This window comes from Xiphias gladius, chromosome 18, assembly GCF_016859285.1.
Source record: "Xiphias gladius isolate SHS-SW01 ecotype Sanya breed wild chromosome 18, ASM1685928v1, whole genome shotgun sequence".
Taxonomy (NCBI): Eukaryota; Metazoa; Chordata; class Actinopteri; order Istiophoriformes; family Xiphiidae; genus Xiphias; species Xiphias gladius.
This window is the reverse complement of record NC_053417.1, coordinates 3,025,720-3,049,822: the sequence shown is the minus strand read 5'-3', so window position 1 is coordinate 3,049,822 and position 24,103 is coordinate 3,025,720. Positions and strand designations below refer to the sequence as shown.

The 24,103-nt window shown below is 38.6% G+C and overlaps 1 protein-coding gene across 4 annotated transcripts; it reads left to right on the top strand.

The window, feature by feature from the left end:
* The first annotated feature begins 599 nt into the window (after positions 1 to 599).
* On the top strand, positions 600 to 23,998 carry hck (HCK proto-oncogene, Src family tyrosine kinase). Of its 4 annotated transcripts, XM_040152344.1 has the most exons (14): positions 600 to 785; positions 3,332 to 3,357; positions 8,396 to 8,549; positions 11,910 to 11,943; positions 12,757 to 12,850; positions 13,058 to 13,153; positions 13,830 to 13,933; positions 15,466 to 15,615; positions 16,102 to 16,254; positions 16,350 to 16,532; positions 17,642 to 17,718; positions 20,071 to 20,224; positions 20,581 to 20,712; positions 21,497 to 23,998. In XM_040152344.1, exons 3-14 carry the CDS (start codon positions 8,418 to 8,420, stop codon positions 21,697 to 21,699), a joined length of 1,512 nt encoding a protein of 503 aa, XP_040008278.1. In that variant the 5' UTR covers positions 600 to 785; positions 3,332 to 3,357; positions 8,396 to 8,417; the 3' UTR covers positions 21,700 to 23,998. The 4 variants fall into 4 exon arrangements, with proteins under 4 accessions (XP_040008278.1, XP_040008276.1, XP_040008279.1 ...); XM_040152342.1 differs by lacking the exon at positions 3,332 to 3,357; XM_040152343.1 differs by lacking the exon at positions 600 to 785 and having other exon boundaries at positions 3,339 to 3,389.
* Positions 23,999 to 24,103: the final 105 nt, after the last annotated feature.

Genomic DNA, 24,103 nt, shown 5'->3' with positions numbered 1-24,103 from the left:
GCCTGCCTGCCTCCACCCAGAGGTTGCACTGAGCATGATAGCTGTCAAACTATCATTTGAATACGTTAGAGCTGTCCTGCACACCATGCAAATGAGCCCCACACATCTGTCCACCCACCCGTGCCACCCATCCATTTGTCCATTCCCTCCCTCCATCCATGCTCTCCTCCATCTAACATGATACCAGCAGAGATATAAATTAGGCGTCACCACCTAATTTATATTTGTACATGTTTTAGATTAGGGAAGAAATGTCCAGAACACATGTATAACATCCAATGATTTAATACACTAGTGGACACGATGGAAAAAAATGCCTTCATCTAACAAGAAAATAAATAGATCATATGTTTGAAAAGACAGTTCCATCATCCACATCTTTAAGTCTTTTTTTTTTTGGTTTGTTTGTTTGTTTGTTTTTATTCTAAGTTTTGACCCACAAGAGAGACTTCTTCCCCTTGCATCAAAGTGTCACCGAAGAAGCAGCTGGGGAAAAAAGCGACGGCGTCTGTTTCAGCCAGTGAAACCAAGAGTATGATTGGTGTGAGCTTGTTCCTCTTTTCGCCACCTCTGTCAGATGCGCACAACTCAAACTTCCTCCTACAAGTACAGTGCTGCGCTCTGCTGCCCTGTCCACATCTTCAACCTAACCCGAAGAAAGAAGCGGCTGTACAGGGATGGAACCCACATAAAACGAACGAGGAATATTCCCTCCACGGTCATCCCAACCTAGAAGATTATATACAACCACAGAAATAAGAGTCGAAGTGATCGGTTGACGAGCGGTAAGTGTCCTCTTCGCCTGGGTTCGCTTGTGTGGAGAGGGGGTAGGCAAACTGTCTGAAAGATGACCGTAAGAAAGAAAAAAAACACAGGCTGTGAAGTTAATGTCTCTGACAAATGTAGGGAAGAATAAGAAACTTGTGCTCTGGTGGTCGGCAGATTAGCGCATACAGTTTTACCACGGGGATGCTCACTTCCAAAAAGAGGAACTTCAAGGTCTTTGAGCAGAAACAACCACCGCCTACAGAAGTCCCTGCACACAACGTGTAGAGGACCCCGATCGAGTGCGAGCGTTTTACCTCAATGGTGCCACATATGTTCTTCACCCACCGGCAATGACCAGATGAGTTTAACATGTTTCCCCGCTTAATTTAATGCCTCATCTTTGCTCAGCTCTGTGTGTGTGTGTGTGTGTGTGTGTGTGTGTGTGTGTGTGCGTGCGTGCGTGCGTGCGTGTGTGCCAGTTATTTTTAGACTGTCCATCTAGACCAAACCAGAAGCTAGTCTACTTTCAGTTGTGTTCGGCGCTCTTCCAGTGCATGTACGTCGACTCTCATCTCAGATGCTGAATCCGCTTAAAAGCAGAGACGTCCCCTTCAAAATGATACAACCGATATGTGGCTACACGTTGCGGTGTACGAAGACCCGTTTTTGCGCTTCATAAACATGCCGATATTACCACATACTGGTGCCCATTGTTAAATTCCCCATCTAGCACCGCTCTTGCATTAGTGATACAGCCACATCGGCCTGCTCTTTCCCCAACCGATGTCAGCAGAAGAATAAAGGGTTATTGCAACCCCCAGTTCTCAGAAGACACGACATTCATGGTCGGTTGCCTAGACTGTTTCTTGCGTTGACAGAGCAGCGGAATTTGAATATGTAACTCCCATTCCTGTTTAAAAAAAAAAATCTATAAGGATAATACAGTGTATGTCCATTCATAGATTCATCATTCGGTCAATAAAACGTCAGAAAGTATTGACAGACTGCCCATCAAAAGTTCTGAGGGCCCAAGGTGACATTTTCAAATGTAAAAGTGCCAAGTGTAGTGCGAAACGTACAATGAAAAAAAACCCAATGATATAAAACAGAGGAAAGCAGAGGATTTTTGGCATTTTCGACTGATGATTGACATAAATGGTTGATCAGTTATCATCATAGGTGCTGATTGCAACTATCACAATTGATTAACTGTTTCAGCACGAATCTTACCTGATCCTGACCACTGTCATGCAGATGTCATACAACCCACTTACAATACATACATACATGTTTTATGTGGCATTCCTCCATATACTATGCACATTATACTAAACTGTAGCTACCGTAGTAGTAGTAGAAGAAATATACTCTAATTCAGTATTAAATGTATCAAATGGCTATGATTATAAAGGTAAAAATAAACTAGCATTGTATGTTCATATACAAAATGTATACATTATCAGTCTTTGATAAGTATATGGTTATCTGCCAAGTGAATTGGATCTTGTCCACAGTGAGATGGAGACATTCTGCAGTCCAGGGTCTTGTCTTTTCCTGTTGATAAGTAACTTAATAACAATGCACGTAGCAAGTATTACTTTAAGGCCGTGAGAAGATATTTTCTTTCTTTCTTTCTTTCTTTCTGTCTGATGTCCTGTTGGTTGCATGCCAGACTGGCAGGCGATGTTGTTATGGCCTGAGGCAGTCCCAAACAGGTACACACACAGCTCCGCAGCCCCAAAATTTACATCTGAAGAGAAAAAAAAAATCCTCTCTCATAACAGAACACACATGAATTATTCCTGTCGCCTGTCCGTTGAGAGACGCTTGGCTCCTCACTGTGTTAGTGTGGCCTACTAGTTTGATGGTAGATTAACACCTGGGATCCTGCATAAATGAGGCCACAGTGTAATCGTGGCATCCAGCTTTACTGCCAGCCTGGTAACCTGCTTGGAGAGGTACATGGTGCTGATGGACATGCTCAGCAACTTTCCTAACTACAATAAAGATGTGACATGAAAGTCTACAATGCTGAAGTGCATGTTTGGAAATCATTTGTGTGCATTCCTGTTGTTTGGTGGCCTTATATCATCAAAGATTCACTGCCCACACACCCCGAATGCTTGTTGTTTTGAATGTGGCTGCCAGGCTTGTGGCCTTTTAGATTTATGACTACACACTTTGCAGTGCTACTCATTTGCATTGTATGATACAATTTGCTAATTCTGAGCTGGGCCTTTATGCGACGCTAACAGTATTAGAGAACAGACAGCAACTTTTTTTATTTTGATTAATGTTTTGGAGCGGTGGAGATGTACTTAAAATTTTGGGCTAAACTCTTAACAGTCATGATATTATGTACATTCTGTTATTCAACTGAAATTCTTTAAAGTCTGCATATTTTCATGATATGATTGGTTGCAGTTTGAGCTTGTGATCAGCAAATTAATCCTGGAACTTTCCACTACAGTACAGAATCACACTTCATCTCAAAATTCTATATGAATCAAAAATGAATTACTTATACTGTATGTAGGTAAACTATGTGCTCTCTATTACTTAGATCAAAAAAGAGACCAAGGCTGAGAGGTAACACTGCTCTTCTGAAACTCTTCTAAAAGGTGCTGTGACATTATGCCTTGTTTTTAAGTGTGGCTGACTACAACTGTCAGCCGTCATGTTTTAGACGTTGGGGGTATTCTTGAATAGTACAGTGCTTATTTAAAAGCGTAACTAATTTTGAAAGATGATATAACACATTTTTCCTCTTTCAAGTGAAAAGTTGAATTCATAAGCAATAAAACACACCTCTGCTGCAGACTAATTTGGTCCAGTATGACACATTTTAGATAGATGCTGTGTGACTGACATTATTGAGTACGTTCACTGACATTATCTGACTTTTCCTACTTGTGCTACTGTTATAATACATCTTAGCTTGTGAAAGATAAACATAATGGTGTCCTTAAAGGCAGCTGACCCTAGAAAATCTTTGGACGTGATAGCAATTTTATCATGCAATTATCATATAATTACCATTTATGGACAATGCTTATTTGTTTTCTTCCAAGAGTTAGATGAGATGTAAATGTTATATCTCGTCATATCTCCTGAAGTCATCGATATGAGGTTGCTAGGCAATAATCGGAAACTTCAGCAAGTCACACCCTGTAAAAACCACGTTCCTTTTTTACATGTTAAAAAAATATGTCACAATGTGTCAAGTAAGGTTCTTTAGAGGTAGATTTTTGTTACATTTGGACACAGCCAGGCAAGGTGTTTCCAGTCTTTGTGCTAAGCTAACTCTCTCCTAGCTGTGGCCTTATATTTAGCATACAGGCATGAGAGTGGTGTCGATCCTCTCTTCTAACTCTCCTCAAAAAAGCAAATAAGCCTATTTCCCCAAATTTTCAAATTAATCTTTTAATTGTTAGAAATCCACACTTGACGTCTTTGGCCTCATTGAAGCCCATGTTGTTCTGTGATCTGGGAGGTAATGGGAAATCATGTCATTATTCCAATGATCTGAACTTACACAAGGCAATGTCCCTCAATGAGAATGTTAATAAAAATACTCACAAAAATACAAATTCCTGCCTACAACTGAAATCCTTTTGACTTCCCAGGGAGTTCATCTGTTGATAGAACTCAGATTTTCATACTTTTTTACTCAGGAACTTTTACTTGGTAATGACATAGACTTTGGATTTCCACCACTAGACATGATCTTTCTTTAGACATTATTGTGAAATTAACCCAGATTTGATTCCACAGACTGATTGCATGAAGCATGGATGTGAATCTTTTTTTAAGATGTGGTCTGGACGGGAACACACACATCACAAAGAGGAGGAGAACAAACATGAGAGGGGAGAAACAGAAGCACAGAAAGGAAACTGTTAGCGTTGTCGAGGCATAAGCAAATTCTCTCCTAGATTTATCTTTCAAATTCTCAACAAAGGGGAAAAACTGCTGAAGGTGGCATGAAAGCATTCTTTTAGCAACTTCCCCCTATTTTCTTAAAGTCATGGAGTTTTTTTATGCAAAATGTTTTGTGAAACTTCTGCAGTAGATAATAAGCTTCACACAGGCTTTGGGCTCTAATGAGGCTCCATAGGCCAATTCTGTATCATTATGACATAACTCGTTCAATGGGGGCAGCATCATTCTGCACTGGTGGTGTAGCCCAGGAGAGACCCATGTGTGACCTCCTTTCTACTGCATCATGCATAGACTAGACCTTGCTCCCTGCCTGCTATTTCGCAGGATGAGCGCGTAACAAGTTGCGTATCATTCATGACTGTGCGGCAATATGTTTCCACTTTGGTCTATCAGTGAGCTTTAGATGTGTTAGTAGGTGTGTATATATTTTTTTAACGTTTGAAAAGAGCCAGGCCAACTGTTTCCCTCTGATTCCAGCTTTTATGCTAGGCCAAGCTTGACATCTGCTGACTGTACCTTCAAATTTAGCATACAGGCATGAGAGTGGTATCGATCTTCTCATCTAACTATCTGCAAGAAAGCAAATAAGTATATTTTCCAAAATGCCAAACAATTCCTTTAATATTATTTTTTTCTGGTCAGTGACACAGCAGGAGTTGAGTTACTGGGATTTTCCCCCCTCCACTAACTGGAGGGTTGGTGGTTCTATCCCCGGCTCTTCCAGTCCACGTGTCGAAGTGTCCTTGGGCAAGATACTGAACTCCACATTGCCCCCTTATGTATTATCGGTGTGTGTGTGTGTGTGTGTGTGTGTGTGTGTGTGTGTTTATGAATTGAAAAGCACTATATGTATAGAAAAGGGCTGTGTGAATGGGTGAATGTGGCAGTAGTGTAAAGTTTTTTCTAGAGGTCGATAAGACTAGAAAAGTGCTATATAGAAATAAAACTATGAGAAATAGTTGGTACACAGTGTTTTATGAGTATATTTGAAAAATAGAAATTGCAAGTTTTCATATACATAATATTTTATATATAAATCTTTGAAGTCAGAATGAGTAGAAATTGAAAATTTGCAACTTTGGCTCCCCCAGTTGTAGCATGTAAAAAAAAACATTAATGTGTTACCATCGGCCTAATGTTTTGTATCAGTAAAAACAGTCAGGGAACCATGTCTGTTCATAATTTGGAAGAGGAACTGCACTAAAGAGTTTTAAATAGAAATTAAAACTGTCCCAAGAAACCTAGCCTTCCTTTGATTAGGCATATAAGGAGGAACAAGGTTTAGAACAGGGAGAAAAGGGAAGCAAATACATTAGCACCACAAGTTTTGACCTCAAGAACACTGGAACTTCCTGTGTCTAAATGTTCAAATGAAACATTTTCCATTGCTTACCACTGTACAGGTAATGCTTATGGTAGAGATTGAGATATTTATTCTGGAACATATCAAAAGACACTGGCAGAAACATTTAAAGTTTTGTAAGTGCTGATGTTTCCTGTTGCTTGTGATTCGAAATGTATACTGGGTATATCAGTAGTAGTTTTGGGTATTCCATGGTGACACGTGACCTCTAAAATCATCTGTGCATCTGTTCACGTGGTAACAGGGCTCTGCTGTTTAGTACTCTTGATAAACACTACTTCTTTCATTTAGTGTAATAATCTGCTTCTCCGAGCTGAAGAGAAATAGGTTACAAAGTGTAACTCTCTCCTGTCCTCTGCATGTACATGAGCCAACATGCCCTATCGCCGATCACAGTTCCATCTTTCTTCTCGCTCCTGTTAGACCTTGTTCCACATAACTGCATACACATTTACATATAGATGCAGATTGAAAATGATACAAAAAGAAAACTAAGTATTCCCTAGATGTTACAGATGGATAGGGGATCTTGTGTGGAAATATTTTTGTCGCCACAATAGATAGAAAGACCTTGCGGTGTTCATCCTTGGAAGATCTTATCTTATCTCATACTTAAAAGTCAGAACAGTTTTGCAGCTGTTGGGTTGCTGACATCTTTAAAAGTTGTTTAAGTCAGCGTAAACACCAATGATTTAGATTTTGCAGAAGCATCCAGCGTCTCAAAAAGTCTTCCTCAGTCTTCCTGCCTGCGGCAAAGAATATCTTACAACATCATGTGATACGTGATTTTTACACCATTGCTACCCAATATTAGAGACATTTTGAAATACAGTTATAGTAACAGCCAGCTGAAAAGAGATCATGTCTCAGTTCTGTGTCACAAAGCTTAAAGTGTCACAGTTTGCAAAGAAATTCAAAGTAGACACTAGAGGCTGACTTGTTTTATTTCAGGATGACCCCTCAAGAAAGTATATGAACACAGTTACATTTGAAAAAAAAAACAAGAGAAACAGAATTGAAAGAATTCGACAGTGACACTTGCCCAAGAATGGGTAAAAATAATATAATAATGGTAAGTAAAATATTTATCATGCAAATAAAATTAAAAGCACACCACACTAGATATTAAATAGCTACTTAAAAGTACCCATTTTTATTAAATCGAACCTAGCAAGATTGGTTAACTCTTTGATGTTCTTTTTCTTTAATTTAAAAAGAAGCTTCAAAGAGTAATCCCCCAGTTAAGAATTATATTCCTACAATATTATCAGATTCATGATAAACAGTTTTTGTAAAAGAAGGACCAAAATCGATGCAGCAGGAACATAGATACTGTCTTTTTCATTTCACATATTGCTCTTGTTAATACCTTCTGCCTACATTACCCACAATGACAGCTTGACCGCTGACAGCTTGGTTAGTGTGTTGTTTTTCTAGTAGCAGCTAATGTAGCCTTAAGCCACAGGCCTACACTTCAATTTATTCTGGACTTTTATCTCCATGATCATTATGATAATGCTATAAATATGATAACCCATAATCATTGGGAATGTTTTTAACCTTAGAAATGCATTTCGACTGATATTTACCATTGTACAGTTTTTGTGGCAAGTTAAATATAGCTCACATATTATTTTGTGCAGTACTCATTTCATTGGTTTTCTAAAAACACAAATTATTCTATCTCTCAAGCAAAGCTATTTAGTAAGAAAATGTCGTCTAGTGCCTTCAGTGTCTCATATTGATCTATGTTGTGTTTTGCAATAAGACCTCAATTAATGATTGCAAACAGCAGATGCCGCATAGATTACATGAATCATATGAATGATACAAGTAATATTTACAGTACCGGTACAGTACTCCTAATAGTGTTTGACACATAATATTTGATCAGCACAATCTCCTTTGTAGTATTCAAAGATCATTTAATGCCTTAACTGTTTATTTTTTAAGTGCACATGTGAATACAGTATTACAGAAACTAATTTATAATGTGTTCATAGCCTTGAGCCCAGGATGTGTGCTAGAAATAGTGCAGTGTTTGTGTGACAAAAGCTTGGAAATGACAAAAATAAAAATCCATAAAAGTTATTTTTTGAAATAAACAAATAAAATTCCCTTTTCTTATACTGCATACTTTATGTTTATGTTCAGTATTAAATGGGTGTGACCTCCAATGCATTCCACTATTCTCTGAATAATATAAATACATTTCAAGTCACTTTTGGGCTAAGAGAACTAGGCCTGACTATTACATTTAACCTCCCAATGCCATTTTCCTGCTGATAACCACAGCCCTCATGTCCTGCTGTTTCTCCTCAGTTGTCCTCCTTCAGAAGGCACCATGGGCTGTGTGGGCTCAAAGAAGGAGCAGGAGCCTCTCAGCAAAGGGATGGGTAACGACGAGCTGCATAACCGCACACAGACAGCCCATTATGTCAAAGACCCCACCACGGGAAACTCCGCAAGCAAAGCTGTAAGCACTAATGTTGTGTCAGATAAAAATCTGTGAAAAAGTCACTAGTTTGTGTTCATCATATGGCAAGTAACAACTTAACACAATAAAATCACATAGGGATGTAATAAATTAGACTTTGGTTCGTTAAAAATGTTCTGTTGTAATACAACTAACTATGACATACCCATTGGTGGAAGAAGTACTCAGATCTTGTACTTCAGTTCAAGTAGATACAACAAAGTAAAATGCTACATTTCAAGTAAAAGTCATGCATTAAAATGTTTGATTAAGTGAAAGTACATAAGTATTATCAACACTATACACTTAAGATGTAAAAAGAAAAGTACCTGACATGCAGAAAGTTGGCCCCCGTGACAATATCGAACTACTTTATATACTGTTGGGTGTATTCATACTTTCATTCAGTGGTTTCCAAACTAGGGGTCTGATCCCCTCCAAAGGGTCACGAACTAAATCTGAGGGTTCATGAGATTATTAATGGGATGGGAAAAAAGAAAAAATGAAGTTCTGCTTCACAAATTTGTATTTCTTTATTTTTTTCTCTAATCTTTGCTTTTTTGCGTTTTTACTGGATAATTTTACCACTTTGTGTCTTGAATATGTCAATGAGCCCCTAATTAGACACTGCTTTTCAGGGGGTCACAAGCCAAATGGTTGGGAACCACTGGTTTAAACTTTAAAAATGTGTTGTAAGCCCTTGATTTAAAAGTAACTGGTAACTATAACTGGCAGAAAGACGTAGTAGAGTAAAAATGGAAATATTGTACTTTTAACATATATTATCTTATGATGCACCTGGACATGTCATCAGTGACGTTTCTATGGGTCATCGGGCGTTTCAGGTCTTTCAACAGTCAGACACGCTTATCCAAGTGACCCAACTGGGGTTGATCAAGCCACAGCTTGTGTCCAGGTAGCGCTACCCGACCCACAGCTCTCGTCTCCTGATCCACAGCCACCTTGCAGCAATTTCTGCTGCCTCAGTGGCCATCTTGATGGTCCTTCACATACTGGCCCCTGTGATGCCCGGCATGTTGTAGACCCAGCAGAGGGACTGGCCTGCAAACCCTCTGCATCATACTTCAATGGGCTCCCACCTCAATTGCCACCTCTCATTGACCTCCCCAATGCAGTCCTACCAGGGAACAGTGAGTTCCAAGAGAATGATCTGCTTGGAGACTTGGAGTTCAGCACTATGTCTGGCCTTGTTGTGGCAGCAGTTTCTGGGAACTTACTAACTTTCTCCAGGTTGATTTTCAGCCCCCAGTCTTGTGCCATTGCTAGCAGGCCAGAGGAGGTGGTCCAGGTAGCTTATGTTGGCTTCTCCTGAGCCCTGCCGGAAGCAGTAGTCTTCTTCACTGGGCAGAGACACTTGCAGTGACAATTCCACTGCAGATGGTGTCCGTGATAGCCTTGGGAAGCCACTGAACAACCGCTAAGGATGTGTTCCAGAGTCCCTCTCTTCGGGTACAGAGGGCAAGCTGGTGGCTCCGCCTTCCCTCAGCAGAACAAGTTGGATCAGCTTGGTAGTATGTCTTAGACAGCCTGAATTAAGAATTTTAGACTTTTAAAAGGCTACAGTACTTAAGTAAATATACTTTTACTGAGGCGGGCATGGCACAGGAGGTAGAGCGGGATGCCACTAACCAGAAGTGTCCCTGGGCAAGATACTGAACCCCAGATTGCCCCCAAATTGTTCATCGGTGTGTGAGTGTGTGTGTGTGTGTGTGTGTGTGTGTGTGTGTGTGTGTGTGTGTGTGTGTGTGTGTGTGTGTGTGTGTGTGTGTGTGTATGTATATAAAGCTCTGTATGTATTGAAAAGTGCTGGTTGAATGATGAAATGTGTCATGCAGTGTAAAGCGCTTTGAGTGGTGGATAAGACTAGAAAAGCGCTATATCAGTGCACTCCATTGACTTAGTTACTTTCCATCACTGAACATGAATTTAGATCTTAAGCCACATTACTGTATATCTAACCAAAAAATGTTTGTGAAAATAAAAATGAGCACGCACACCTGCACAACTGCCCTGGCTCTAAATAAAGCAGGTGTTAATAAATGAGGAAGATTAATGAAATCAAATGCAGAAAGAGAGAAAGTGTGATGAGGTACAAAAGAGAAAACAGTTTCACTGGTTACTGCCACAGGTGATAAGAGACAGATTTCCTGCGCTTTTCAGAGGATAGATGTGCACCGACATACTGTGTACTCTGAACACATTCCTTTGGCTTGTTGTGAGTTTGCATACTGGCCAGACTTTGATCTGTGCCATCGGTAAAGTAGCAGTGCTACTGCGTGTGAATGTGGTTCCACTGGCTACTGCTTCCTGTGTGCTTACTGTAACATCTCTTTTACCCTCAATGAAGAAAGAGGAAGTGACAGAAGTAGAACCAGTGCACTCAGACAGGAGATGTATAGTCAGTTTACTCAAGTAAATTTTATTTATATAGCGCCATATCATAACAGAAGTTATCTCAGGGCACTTTTCACATAGAGCAGGTCTAGACCATATTCTTTATGATATTATTAACAGAGAGCCAATATTCCCCATGAGCAAGCACTTGGCGACAGTGGCAAAGAAAAAACCTTTACCGGGGACCGGCTCTCGGCTGGGTTGAGAGAGAAAGAGAGAGGGAGAGAGACAGTGAGAGAGAGAGAGGGGCGGGGAGTGGGGAGCAAGAGGAAAGACAACAAAGCAGAAAACAAGAGTTCCAAATAGAGGTGTATAATAGTGATAATCATAATAATTGAAGCAGTGGGTGTTGAGCAGGATCATGGGGGCAGGATCTGGTTTGCCCCCATGATGAGCGACAGAAGGAGATCATCAAAACTTCAGTGTTAAGCAACACCTAAAATATGTTTTATGTCACAGATGTCCAAATTTACAGTCAGTCTTTCTTGCTCTCTCGTTTCTACACAGCTCAGCTTATTATACCTTTGATCTTTGTTGAAAACAAGCTTTTTCTATTATAGAGAAAACCCACAACAAACCCAGAAACCAATAGTAAAGTACAAATAACTGCTAACAACATCCTGATATCTAAAGTTGATATGACAAAGTCCTTCCTTCCTTCCTTCCGTTCAAAGGTCTCTTTTCTGTGCAACTATTCGAGCTAAATTGCGGTCTTAATTCTAATGATAAATTTTGCCATGAAAAAATAAAATATAAATAAAAATAATGGATTACTTGATTAAAGTAATATCTGGATTTGCTTTAAGTAATAATTAAATATTAAGTTATATTTCAGGACGTTGCAGGACAGTCCTGCTTCGGACGATCTTTCATGTGAATGTTTGATGGAATTGACCTCTTCTCTTAGTCTTATACCACCATATGTCCCTGTCTTTCCCTCTACAGAGCAAAATGCCATCCAATGCAAACACTTCAGACGGTGAGTCACAATCTTTATTTGCATAGCACTGTTCTACCACTAACACAGTATGCATTGCAGCCCTTAAGCACTTGTGCTTGATTCTGTATCTTATTTTAAAGTCAATGACTGAAGAGCCACTAAGGTCAGTCAATTGCAGGTTTATTTCTAACCTCCCACCTTGTACTCTCAGCACCGCCACAGAAAAGACAGCCAGTTCAAACATTGTTGTCTAGGTCAGTGCTGATTAGACACAGAGATATGCTGTCTGAAGCTCAACACAACATGTAAGAGACAGTGGAAGGATGGTCAATCAGTGGGTATAAGCAATAGCGCTTCTCACCGCCTCACCACACAGGCCTTCAATATACAGAAATCCCGTTGCTATTAATATCAAACTTACAAGGAAGTCAGTTAGAAAGTTAGGGAACCCAATGTTAGTTACAAAGAGAGACGCAGTTCAGACTTGTGTCCACTAAAAAAACAACATGCACATATACTCAGGCGTGTACACTCTTTCACTCTCACATACACACTCTCACATATCAGCGACATCAGATGAAAACCTCATGAAAAACGTCCTTTAAAATGTAGACTTTTCAAAGGCCAAGAAAAGCACGCTTTTTTTCAGCTCCATCATCATTTCTGAGTCTGTCAAGGGGGGTTTTCAAAGTGTTTTACAAGCACAAAAATGTTCTCTTGGGCCTTCATTTCTCAGCAAGTAGTCCTTCAGGAAGTAAATAGGTTTCACAAGATAACACAAAAGAGATATATTTAACATTGTATCAGGATTGAAATGTATCAACATTAAGCCTTCTGCTTTTCTTGCTGTAGGAGAGAGCATTGCCATGGCACTGTACGACTATGAAGCTATTCATGATGGAGACCTTGGCTTCAAGAAGGGAGATAAGCTCAGAATCTTAGAGGAGTAAGTAGAATATCAGTGGTGAAAACGATCATTTATTCTTTGTTGCTTTAGTTACAAGAGTTATACGTTCACTGTCTGTTTTTCATTTAGTTTCCTGACTTGTAAAGTACATGGTTTATCTCATCTTTGCTGACAAGAAATATTCACACTTGTGTGCCCCCCCCTTCCTCTCTCTCTCTCTCTGTCTCTCTCTCTCTCTCTCTGTAGATCGGGGGAGTGGTGGAGAGCTATGTTAATCAGTACAGATCAGGAAGGCTACATCCCCAGTAATTATGTAGCCAAAGATACTCTGGAGGCAGAAGAGTAAGTGTACTCACATTGAAAACAAATTTATGTGCATGATTAGTGTTACACTTTTGACAACTGTTTTGTTTTTGTTTTTTTCTGACTATAAATATGAAGTAATTTACTTCATCACCTTTGGCCTTGAGAAGCTGTCAAATTAAATCATATGACATTAGTTATGTTATTATTATTGTCAATGGTAAATGGACTGCACTTATATAGCACTTTTCTGGTAATATTGACCACTCAAAGTGCTTTAGACTACACGACACATTCACCCATTCACACAAACATTCATACAGCAATATTCTATACATACAGAGCTTTGTATACATACACACACACACACACACACAAACACACACACACACACAAATTGATGATACATCAGGAGAAACTTGGGGTTCAGTATGTTGCCATCTTGACATGCAGACTGGAGGAGCCGTGGATCGAACCACAACCTTAGTGGATGTCCAGCTCTACCTCTTGGGCCTCAGCCACCCCCAACACTTACTACAAATAGTAGCCGTATTATGTACTGTATTTAGATGGCACTTTTTGTAGTTTTTCACCAATTGAAAACTTACAAGGAAACAAAGCCACACAGCACTCAATATGAATGGAAAATAAAGGCTTGTACAGGAAGAGCCATTATGAGGTTTCTGTACTAACCGACCTGTTTCCTGTTGTTGAGGTGGTTCTTTAAGGGTGTGAGCAGGAAAGATGCTGAGAGGCAGCTGCTGGCCCCTGGGAACAAAGTAGGAGCTTTCATGATCCGAGACAGTGAGACCACCAAGGGTGAGTCAAACACATTCAAAACCAGTTTATTTGTCCTTTTGTGGAGAATTTATTGACATTAAAAATTCCCTCTGACAAATCAAGCAATTGGATTTCAGCAGTTACTACTGTAACAGAATTTGTTTTTTTAACAGATAGGCACAAACTAACTTTTATTTCTTCTATCTCATATACTTTAAGCCCTTGGAAATGCAAGTGTACAATACAAACAAAAAGTGCGACATACTTAGGTTAACACACTAATAACTTTAATGTTAATAAATGGCCTTTAAACCTGCTCTTTTCAATATTTTATGTAAACAATGGAAGAAATGACGTAGATGACAAGATGTGTAATATGAAGGGGGTCGCTTGTAGTGACGTAGAGAATTCTAATGTGATTCTGCAATTCCTCTCTGCTCTGAGAGCTTTGTAGCATCTTTTATCTCATTGGTTTTACAGCCCACAACTTTACTGTTTTGGTTTACTCTCACCATCATCAGCATTGTCTCCAGATGCAGCTATCTTCAGCAAAAAAGCTCTGATAAGCCCGCTGTACAATACCTGCCCAGCACTAAACAGCAGAAAGACAAACTTAGCGACTAGCTGGTGCACATAGTGCAGCATTTCACAGCTAAGGAGGCAGATATTTCCACCAGAAGTGGTTGGAAACCAAACCAGAGCTAAAAAGAGAGAGATTGTTGAATTTATATTTGTTAGGCTGCCAGAAACAACTCGAAATTAATGCTAATGTTGCTCAGTGTCTACCAGACGTCTAAATAGACAACTGTTTGCTAATACGTCGTCTGTATTAGCTTAAACCAGTGATAATATGACAATGTTGTGTTCACAGTTTGTTTCTGATTCCCCCAAGTGCCCAAAAAGTACATTTTTGTTAATTAATTCTTAATTTAAGGGCTGAATATAGGCTGAACCATCCAACTGAATAGACAACGTGGGTAGCTTAAAGGGGAACTTCACCAATTTTGACACATAAAGTTAAGTTTACTGTTCATGAGAAATACTACTCAGCCTGTAAAAAAATTTGATCTAAAGGCTTCTTAAGTTTGAAAAAATAACTATGTTCTCAGGGTTAAATTGTTTTGGGCTTGCGACATCACATTTTTAGCAGATAGCCTGCATTGGGGAATGCAAGATCCAGTTTTTTTAGAGCTTGACCCCTATTAGAGACTAAAAAGTCACTGTATTTTAGATTGATCATTCTTTTTTTAATCTGTCTTTTGTGTGTCCCCCAAATGTGTTACTACATTTATTAAGTTAACACTAAATCACTGGAGTGCCCCTTTAAGTGTCCCACGTTGGTCTGCGGTCAGTCCCAGAAGCTTTTTCTGCCCTCAAAAGAATAAACATCTTTGTGAAATACTGGATTCCTTTAGTTTGCCAACATAAAAATGTCACGATTTTAAAATGTGGAATCATCTGAATCAAAGAAAAATATAAGTCAGTGTCAATGAAAAAAATATCAGCATCAGTTTTACAAAGTCCCCTATGGGTCACTTGGTAACTACTGTTTCCTTTTTCGCTTACCACAGGCAGCTACTCTCTGTCTGTCAGGGACAGCGATGTCCACGCTGGTGACACAGTTAAACATTATAAGATCCGTACGCTGGACAATGGAGGTTTCTACATCTCACCCCGCATCACCTTCAGTACCCTGCAGGAGCTGGTCAGCCATTACAAGAGTAAGTTCACTACATCAGAACTAAGACTGTTTCACCAGTTTGTTAATGGATGATCTGACCTCCTCACAGCTGTGTCTTAGTAGTCTTGTTGAGTTATTGCCTGTCTTCATTAAAATAATGATGTAAGGAGCAATTGAGGAATCCAAAGTCATCTTAAGAGGTTACTTTTCTCAAAATATAATAATTTAATGGTCTTAGTAACTTCAGTTCAGTCTGTGTTCCACCACTAGACATGATGCTTGAGGCACAGCACACTCTACTGGCTAACCTATCATCCTCTACAAAACATTGTCAGGGTCATTACTAAATTCATAGAATGTATCTTTGATTAGTAGTAGCATCAACATGAAAATGTTTTAATTGTTGCCAAACTTATAATGAATTGATTTGTGAAATTATATTATTTCCCCACAAATAAGACTTATAATAATAACTTTCTTCTCTAACCACTAGAAATAGATAACAAAATCTATCTGCTTATTCTAGAGCAGGGAGATGGTCTCTGCCAAACCCTGACCAACCCATGCCTGAGCCCCAAACCTGAGAAGCCATGGGAGAAAGATGCCTGGGAAATCCCAAGATCATCTCTCAAACTAGAAAAGAGGCTTGGTGCTGGCCAGTTTGGAGAAGTGTGGATGGGTGAGATAGATCTGAATCATTTTAGAATCCAGTTTTTGATGGAGACAGGAAGCTAGCATTTCATTTTCTAATGCTAATTATTGTCTTGTTTTAAGCTACTTACAATAAGCATACCAAGGTAGCAGTGAAGACCATGAAACCTGGCAGCATGTCAGTCGAAGCCTTCATGGGGGAGGCCAACCTGATGAAGAGCCTTCAGCATGACAAACTGGTCCGACTCCATGCTGTGGTTACCAAGGAGGAGCCTATCTATATCATTACTGAATTCATGGAGAAGGGTATGTGTGTGTGTGTGTGTGTGTGTGTGTGTGTGTGTGTGTGTGTGTGTGTGTGTGTGTGTGTGGGTCCAGTACATAAAAACAGTTGTGCGAAGTTGCTGTGTTCTTTTGATTTGAATCCAGTGATAACTGTCCATTTATCCCTAAAATTTTAGGTTTTTCCCAAAAACTTTTATTGTATGTGAGGCCTATGTTACAGCTAAATCATATTACATTAAAACCATATTTAACTTAAGGGGGAACTCAGGCAAATCACAAGGCAGTAATTCCCCACCAGGGGTACTTATGCCTCTGGGGTATATTATAAAAGGGGTACGTTTGCAGTTGGCAGGTGGTACTGTAAGTGGAAAGAAAGATTGTGGTGTAGCTCAACTAATTAAAAAAAAAAAACATAAATAATTACTTTATTTTTTTTTAAAGAAAAATATCTGCATCTTCAGTCATCTGTAATATCTTAACATCTGAACATCTGTGCTGCATATGAGAGTGTGTGAAAACTAGGTAGCAAGCAGAGATGTCTTAACAGTAAGCTAAAAGTAAAAGGATTATTGGTTGAAATAGATAGCCACAAGTATTATTGGTTGAACGTACCAGCTTCTGCCCCTGCAAGTGGTAGTGGTGCAAATGCAAACATGAATATACAACAATATTGACTTTACTATAATTGCTAGTGTTAACATCCAGTTTAAATCAGTTCAAATGAACACGTTTGGAATGTGATGGATGTTGTCAATAAAGGTGTACTTGAGTTCATCTAACTGGCTTTGGAGGTACTTCAGACAAAAAGTTTGGGAATCACTGATGTAAGTGAACAATTTAACCAATAAACTAAAGGGACAATGAAAACGAAATCTCAATGCAGGTTTTTTTAATAGTGCACTTACTGTACAAAACTGTTGTCATTTAGATATCTCCCTAGTCTAAGCCACAGACATTAAATTTATTTAACATTAAAAATATTGGTTGAACCTTTTTAAAGGATATCTATAGTTTCTTGTTTTTTTCCCCTACCAGGTCATAGATATTTTGTTTGGGGTGAGAATGTGTGTAGTGCATTGACCTTTTAATGTAGCATTTGTTAATGGATATTTTTGTGTCTATGCCAACAGGTAGTTTATTAGACTTCTTGAAGAGTGATGAGGGCAACCGTGTCCAGCTCCCCAAGCTCATCGACTTCTCTGCCCAGGTGAGAGTCATTGTCAGTCCTCCATTCCACACGCCAGCTTGCCAGACCAGATCCTCTGGTTGTTTGGTTGTTTCATGTTTTCCTGTATTCACATCATTTATGAAGTTCAGTAGGCTATTGTTCTGTTGATAAGGTTTGCGTTGAAAGTGAATTAGATAATTCAGCATCTACTGAACTGAACATTTAAATGAAGATTTGTGTAATTCTGCAACTTACAGTTTTTTGACTATGAACTATTGGTGAAACAATACAGTTGTTCTTGTATGCCTGACTGTCCACATCAGTAAATGAAGAAGAGCTGAATTCTTTGTGTATATGATAGTTCACAGGAGAATATACAATAGTGGTTGCAAGAACAAGACTAAAATTTTGTCCAGCATGAAATAATACTGAAATATAGGTGGTTCACTGAATAAGGAAACAGTGTCAGTGCTGTGATGCACTTTAAACTGCTCCTAGCCACTATGATCCAGCTACAGAACCATAGTGCCTGCACTTTCAGGCTTGCAGTTCCAAAGCAGCCTGCACCACCTCTTGGAAAGTAACAACAGTTCATATCTATAGATGTAGACACACCCATGTGTGCCCAAGGTCTGTCTGTGTATTAAACCTGCAAAATGTAGTAGTCTTGATCAGAGGATTTTTTTTTTTAAACTGGGAAAAGCAAAAGAGTTTATACTCCTTGGAGAGTGACCTCCGATGACTACCTCCTAGTTTCATTGGAGTGAGAAGGAGGGTGTCAAACCACATTTTATTTATTCAAAGAAAAAATTAAAGGTGGGATGCAAAGGCTAAAAGAAAACAATGAAAGGAAAGTACGGATGTAGGTGACGTTGTGTGTTTGGTGCTGAATATTTGAACTATAAAGTTGTAGGGTCATAGATGTATTGAAAGGGAAATAAAAAAATAAATATATTTACAAAATCTTCAAAAGCTGACATTTGCATTACACAACCACAGGCTGAATTGTATTTCTTCTTGGGCATTTACCTTCTACTTGTGGTATTTCTACTGTGACAAAGTGATGTTCCATTTTTATTATTTTATTTTATTAATTTTCTTTATCATTATTATTTTTATTATTGTTATTTTTATACTCACAATGACAATGTTATCATGCTGATGTTTAGCAGGTATAATGTTTACCATGATCCCCATTTCAGATTACCGTTTTAGCATGCTAACATTTGCTAATTAGCCATAAACACAAAGCACAGCTGATAAGAATGTCATTAATTTTGCAAGTACTATTCTGTCATAAACTATAGTATAGGGCAAATTGAGTTTTTGACTTAATGATAGCACTAGCTGAGAAGTCAGAGGGTCGCCAAATTTTTGTAATTCATCCTGAGGGGAACATGACCGTTTGTAGCAAATTTCATGGCAATCCATCCAATAATTGTTTACCTCAAATTGGCACTAGAATTAAAGTCAGGGGATCACCAAAGTCAATAGGATACATCATCTGGGAACCACCAATCTCTGTACAAAATGCTATGCTAATCTGTCCAGTGGATGTTTAGATATTTTATTTGATAAATGGAAACTTTGACCTGTTGGTGAGGGAAAAAAATCAGGATTACCGCTGAGGACGCTGAGGACCATCAATGTTGTCAGAGGATAGATCCTACGCTGCTATTGTGGACTTAAAAAGAAATCCCCCAAAACACAATGAAAACATCTGTTATAGAAAGAAAAAAGTGATCTTGTAATACTCACAGCCTGCAGGTGGTTCAGTTTTTAAACTTGGTGAAGCTATTACTTTCTGTGATTGTAGATGGCAACATCAACACATCTTTGTTATACATGTGGGTGGTACAGGTTGGCATTCATAGAGCTACGCTGAAAATGACCGAACAGCTCAACCTTTTAGAAAATCTGCATTCTTCTACATGTGAATGCATTTGTTAGTTTATGAGGGAGTTAGCACCCTGCTGGATGAGGTGCTTCACATCTAATACAAAGAACAGAGAGGCAAGGGAAGAGGAAGAAGGTTAGATCTGCTTGTTTTTATTCAATCCTACCATGACCGATTTTGTCAAGTTAAATTATTCAACAGATAGTTAGAGAGATTAGTTTTATCTAGCGCTAACACAAAGGAGCTAAAGGGAGAGAGTACACGTGTGAATAAATCCTCACGCATATTATAGTAGATGTCTGTTGCAGCAGTACAATATACTAAATGAAACAGAGCAATTTATACAAAGTCTGTTATATGTATAGTATGTCTTAGAGCATGGAAATGTGTGTTTTCAACACGGAGATGCTGATAATACTGCAATTTCATTGCCAATGACAGTTATGATATGTTACTATGTTTTGACTCTTTGACATTAACTTATTTGTCACTAGACTGCAGAGGGCATGGCCTACATTGAGCAGCGGAACTACATCCACAGAGACCTTAGAGCTGCCAACATCCTGGTCAATAAGTCTTTAGTCTGCAAAATTGCTGACTTTGGCCTCGCTCGTATCATTGAAGACAACGAGTACACAGCCAGGGAAGGTAGGACACAATATTCACTGTCACATGTTGTGTAGCCAAGTGTCAACAGTATATAATATGTAGTAGAAGTGATTAAGAATCTGGGGAACTAATGAAATGGGTGCAGTCACAGTTTCATCAGTTCAGGGGCAATCACTTTCTTTCAGATAGATGTCTGATTACAACATGAGTGATAAAAATAGATTGAAGACAAGAGTGACTCGCTGTATGGCTAACTGAATGAGCAGAGGATATAAGTGTTTGAGGGGATGTGAGAGCAGCAGGAAACATCTCAGCAGTGTCATTAGGGAGCCAACTTGTGTCTCAATAACAAAGTCAACGTAAATTCAAATTATGCAATTTTCCCCAATAACCAGGAGCCAAATTCCCCATCAAATGGACGGCCCCTGAGGCAATCAACTATGGTTCTTTTACCATCAAATCTGACGTCTGGTCCTTTGGCATCTTGCTGACTGAGATTATCAGCTATGGGCGCACACCATACCCAGGTAAATGGATCACTAATTTCAGCTTCGATATATTATTTGCCCTTGATTAAAAGTGTCTTTCTAAAGTGAGGAAGAGTGGTAACATAACTCCATGTTGGAATCCACTTTGTGAATTTGGATTTTATTGAAACTAAAGGCAGAATGGAAACACTTTACAAAGACTAATTGTGTGGGTGTGGAATGGCCATCTGTATTTTTCTTCTTGTGTCATTTAACAACACATCACCTTAGTCCTCAACAGCTTATAATTTTTTATTATCGAGCTTTTCTCAAGGTATTATAGGTGGCCTTAGCACTAGACACAAAGCACAATTAATGAATGTTATCTGTTCTGCAGGTATTTGGTCATAAACAAAAGTGCTGGACCAATTAAAATTTGGACATGACGATGGCGTTAGAGGAAAAGTCAGAGGATCACTAAAATTGAATTTTTGTACCTACTTACTCCATCCAGTAGTTGTCAAGATATTTAACTCAAAACCACAAATGTCAATCTCATGGCAGCGCTGGACGAAAAGTCAGGGGATTACCAAAGTCCGGGGGATTCATCCTCGGGGTATCATGACTGTATGGACAACATTACATGGCAGTACATTCAATATTTGTTTAGATATTTCAGTTTGACCCAAAGTGTGACCCGAGTAACATTACCATCCATATAGCTGCAAAGTTAGCATCCCAGCCAAATTCATCTAATTACAGCACATGTTATGTTTCTCATTTATTTTTAAGAGGTTGTGACTCTGCAGCCTCTCTTAACACAATCACATGGTCTTGTTTTCAGGGATGACCAACCCAGAAGTGATCCGTTCCCTGGAGAAGGGCTACCGAATGCAGCGCTTGGACAGCTGTCCCAACGAACTCTATGAAATCATGCTGGAGTGTTGGAAGAACAAGCCTGAGGACCGTCCCACCTTTGATTACCTGCAGAGTGTCCTGGAGGATTTCTACACAGCTACAGAGAGCCAATACCAGCAGCAGCCATGAGACTGAACATCCACAGACATGTCTTCTGTTATATTGTTCCAGTCATACTTAACAGCAAGTCCAGTTTCTACATGCAGCACTGCAGTTCAGAGGGTCCTCTAAACTGAACTGCTGCAGTCTGTCTTTCTCTTTCTTATTCACACATATATAATGTCTACTAACAAGGGACTGTACAAAAATTTTTTGGGAGGGTTCATACTTCTATTTTATCTTTTATGAAGTTAGGCCATACCTAATATTTTTCATATTTTCATTGGACCCTTCTCCCTCTGAATTAGAAAATTATAAAGTAATACTACCATGGTAGAAAGATTGAGAAGCAAAATATAAATACAATATACACAGTAAACAATATTATTAGTACTATTACTAATATTATGACAACACAATCCTACCTCATACTTGGATCAGTGGCATAGCACAATAGATACTGGAAGATGATGTTCTGAAGATCTTTCATGGGTTAATAAGGCCACAGCTACATCATCTGTACTCAATGTGTATCTTCATAAAACTGACCATTCATCATTTCGCAGTCTTGTAAATCAGTAGTGTTTAGTGCATGATATGTACAGACAGATATGCGTGTTTTTTACATCTGCAGTCTCTAATATAAAAAGTGACCACACAAAAGAATGCTTCACATAATTTATTTTTACTTTTACTGTACTTATTTTGTTTTACTACAAATTGCACACATAATTTGGATCACTGTATTGCAAGATACAGCTGCACATTATTATGCATGGAAAACATGTGACCTAACATTTAGTACACATCTCTGTCTAGAGGTAATTGCAGGTAAGAGGTTGGTCACATTGCTGAGCTTTACAGGACAGGGGTACAAACCTGGTCCCGTGCAGGACTCTTCTCTATATGTATAAGTGAAAATAAGCAAATGTGCTTGGATACGTCCTGTCGTGCACAAGACTGGGATACAGTACTTATAACATTTCCAAGGGAAGGCTGAAATTAAACAGACCTGGGGAGGGGCGAGGGACAGCCTCCAACTATGCTGTATAAAATTCTGACTACTTTTTCCTAAAGAAAAAAATGCTAAACAGCCCTCCCATTTTTCCACCCTCATCCACCTTATAATTTTTGTACAGTCCCTAACCTTTCAAATACCTTTGAAGGTATGTCTATGTAACATTTAAAGTGTGTATAAGGCCATACTGTCTAGTACATGCTACTGTAAAAGCCTCACTATCTTACACACATAATATTATTTTACAGTTCAAAGATACATGGAAATATTCACAAACAGCTGTAGGCCACCTGAAAGCAGTGACAGTGAAAAGACTGGATTTAGTTGTTCTGTATCCAAAGGAAGGTTCACAGTGAAATATGTGCAGTGTTCAGCTCTGATAATACTGTGTTGATGTCAACGATTCAGCAAGCAAAGCTGTCAAATGTACAGTGTTTTACATTGTGAAAGGAAAGTAGGTACTGTGGACTTTAAAAAGTGCAAGACAATTGGCTGATTATGCTTAAATCCTCTATTTTTATTCCATAGATATTTTTACATTATTCTTTGGCTTGTTTCAGCATTATTCCTTTATAGTGCCTTTTGCAGTGGTTGTTTCTTTCAGACTTAAAATTTACTATATATCCCCTATACTCTGTGTATAGACTGATATACATAAAGAAATACAAGTATGGTCTTTAATGTAAATCCATATTAACTAATAATGCTTGTTGCCTCCTTTCACCCATTAAATGTTACTTTAAATGTTTATCTTATGCATACATACATTTCACATCTTTTGGCCTTCTTTTCTCTGTTTGGAAATATAATTTATTTGTGCAAATAGTACTGCTCTGAACATAATTGTATCTTGAATGTAGTGAGCTTTCCAAATGCAAATTCTTTTTCTATCCCGTTTTTTTTTCTTTCATTTGTTTTCACTGGCTACTGAAAGGATAATGTGTTGGTGATATGGAGAACAATTGATTAAACATAAATTATATGATAATAAAAATGTCATGTTCACTAACTGACTCAAATGGTTACAACATCTGTTTTGTGGACCAAAATCCTAAACTTTCAAAAGGAATATTCTCAAGTTTTTAAGATGATGATTTCATGCTGTGACAAATTTGGTATCTGCCACTTAAAGAGAACTGTGAGCAACAATATATGAGAGAATTTTCCTTTGATACACTTGCATAAAGAGCTGATGTTTGACAATATTGAATCAATGCCTAGCACTGTACATATAATCATAACTTTACAAATATTTTTGCATCTTACTTTATTCATATAAAACCCTTTGCATATTTTGTTAGATGCTTGGTTCAGTGCGACTGTGATGAAAATTTTCAAATAAATTGTTTTAGAAACAATTACTGATCCAAATGTGTATTTATATATAACAATATGCTATATTTAATGTGTTATTTT

What these genes read in the sequence shown, in the direction of transcription:
- hck (XM_040152342.1), top strand. Translation starts at nt 8,418, where the DNA reads ATGGGCTGTGTGGGCTCAAAGAAGGAGCAGGAGCCTCTCAGCAAAGGG. An exon ending in CAATGCAAACACTTCAGACG is followed by an intron (nt 11,944 to 12,756) that starts GTGAGTCACAAT and finishes TTCTTGCTGTAG; the next exon opens with GAGAGAGCATTGCCATGGCA. An exon ending in TGGGCGCACACCATACCCAG is followed by an intron (nt 20,713 to 21,496) that starts GTAAATGGATCA and finishes TCTTGTTTTCAG; the next exon opens with GGATGACCAACCCAGAAGTG.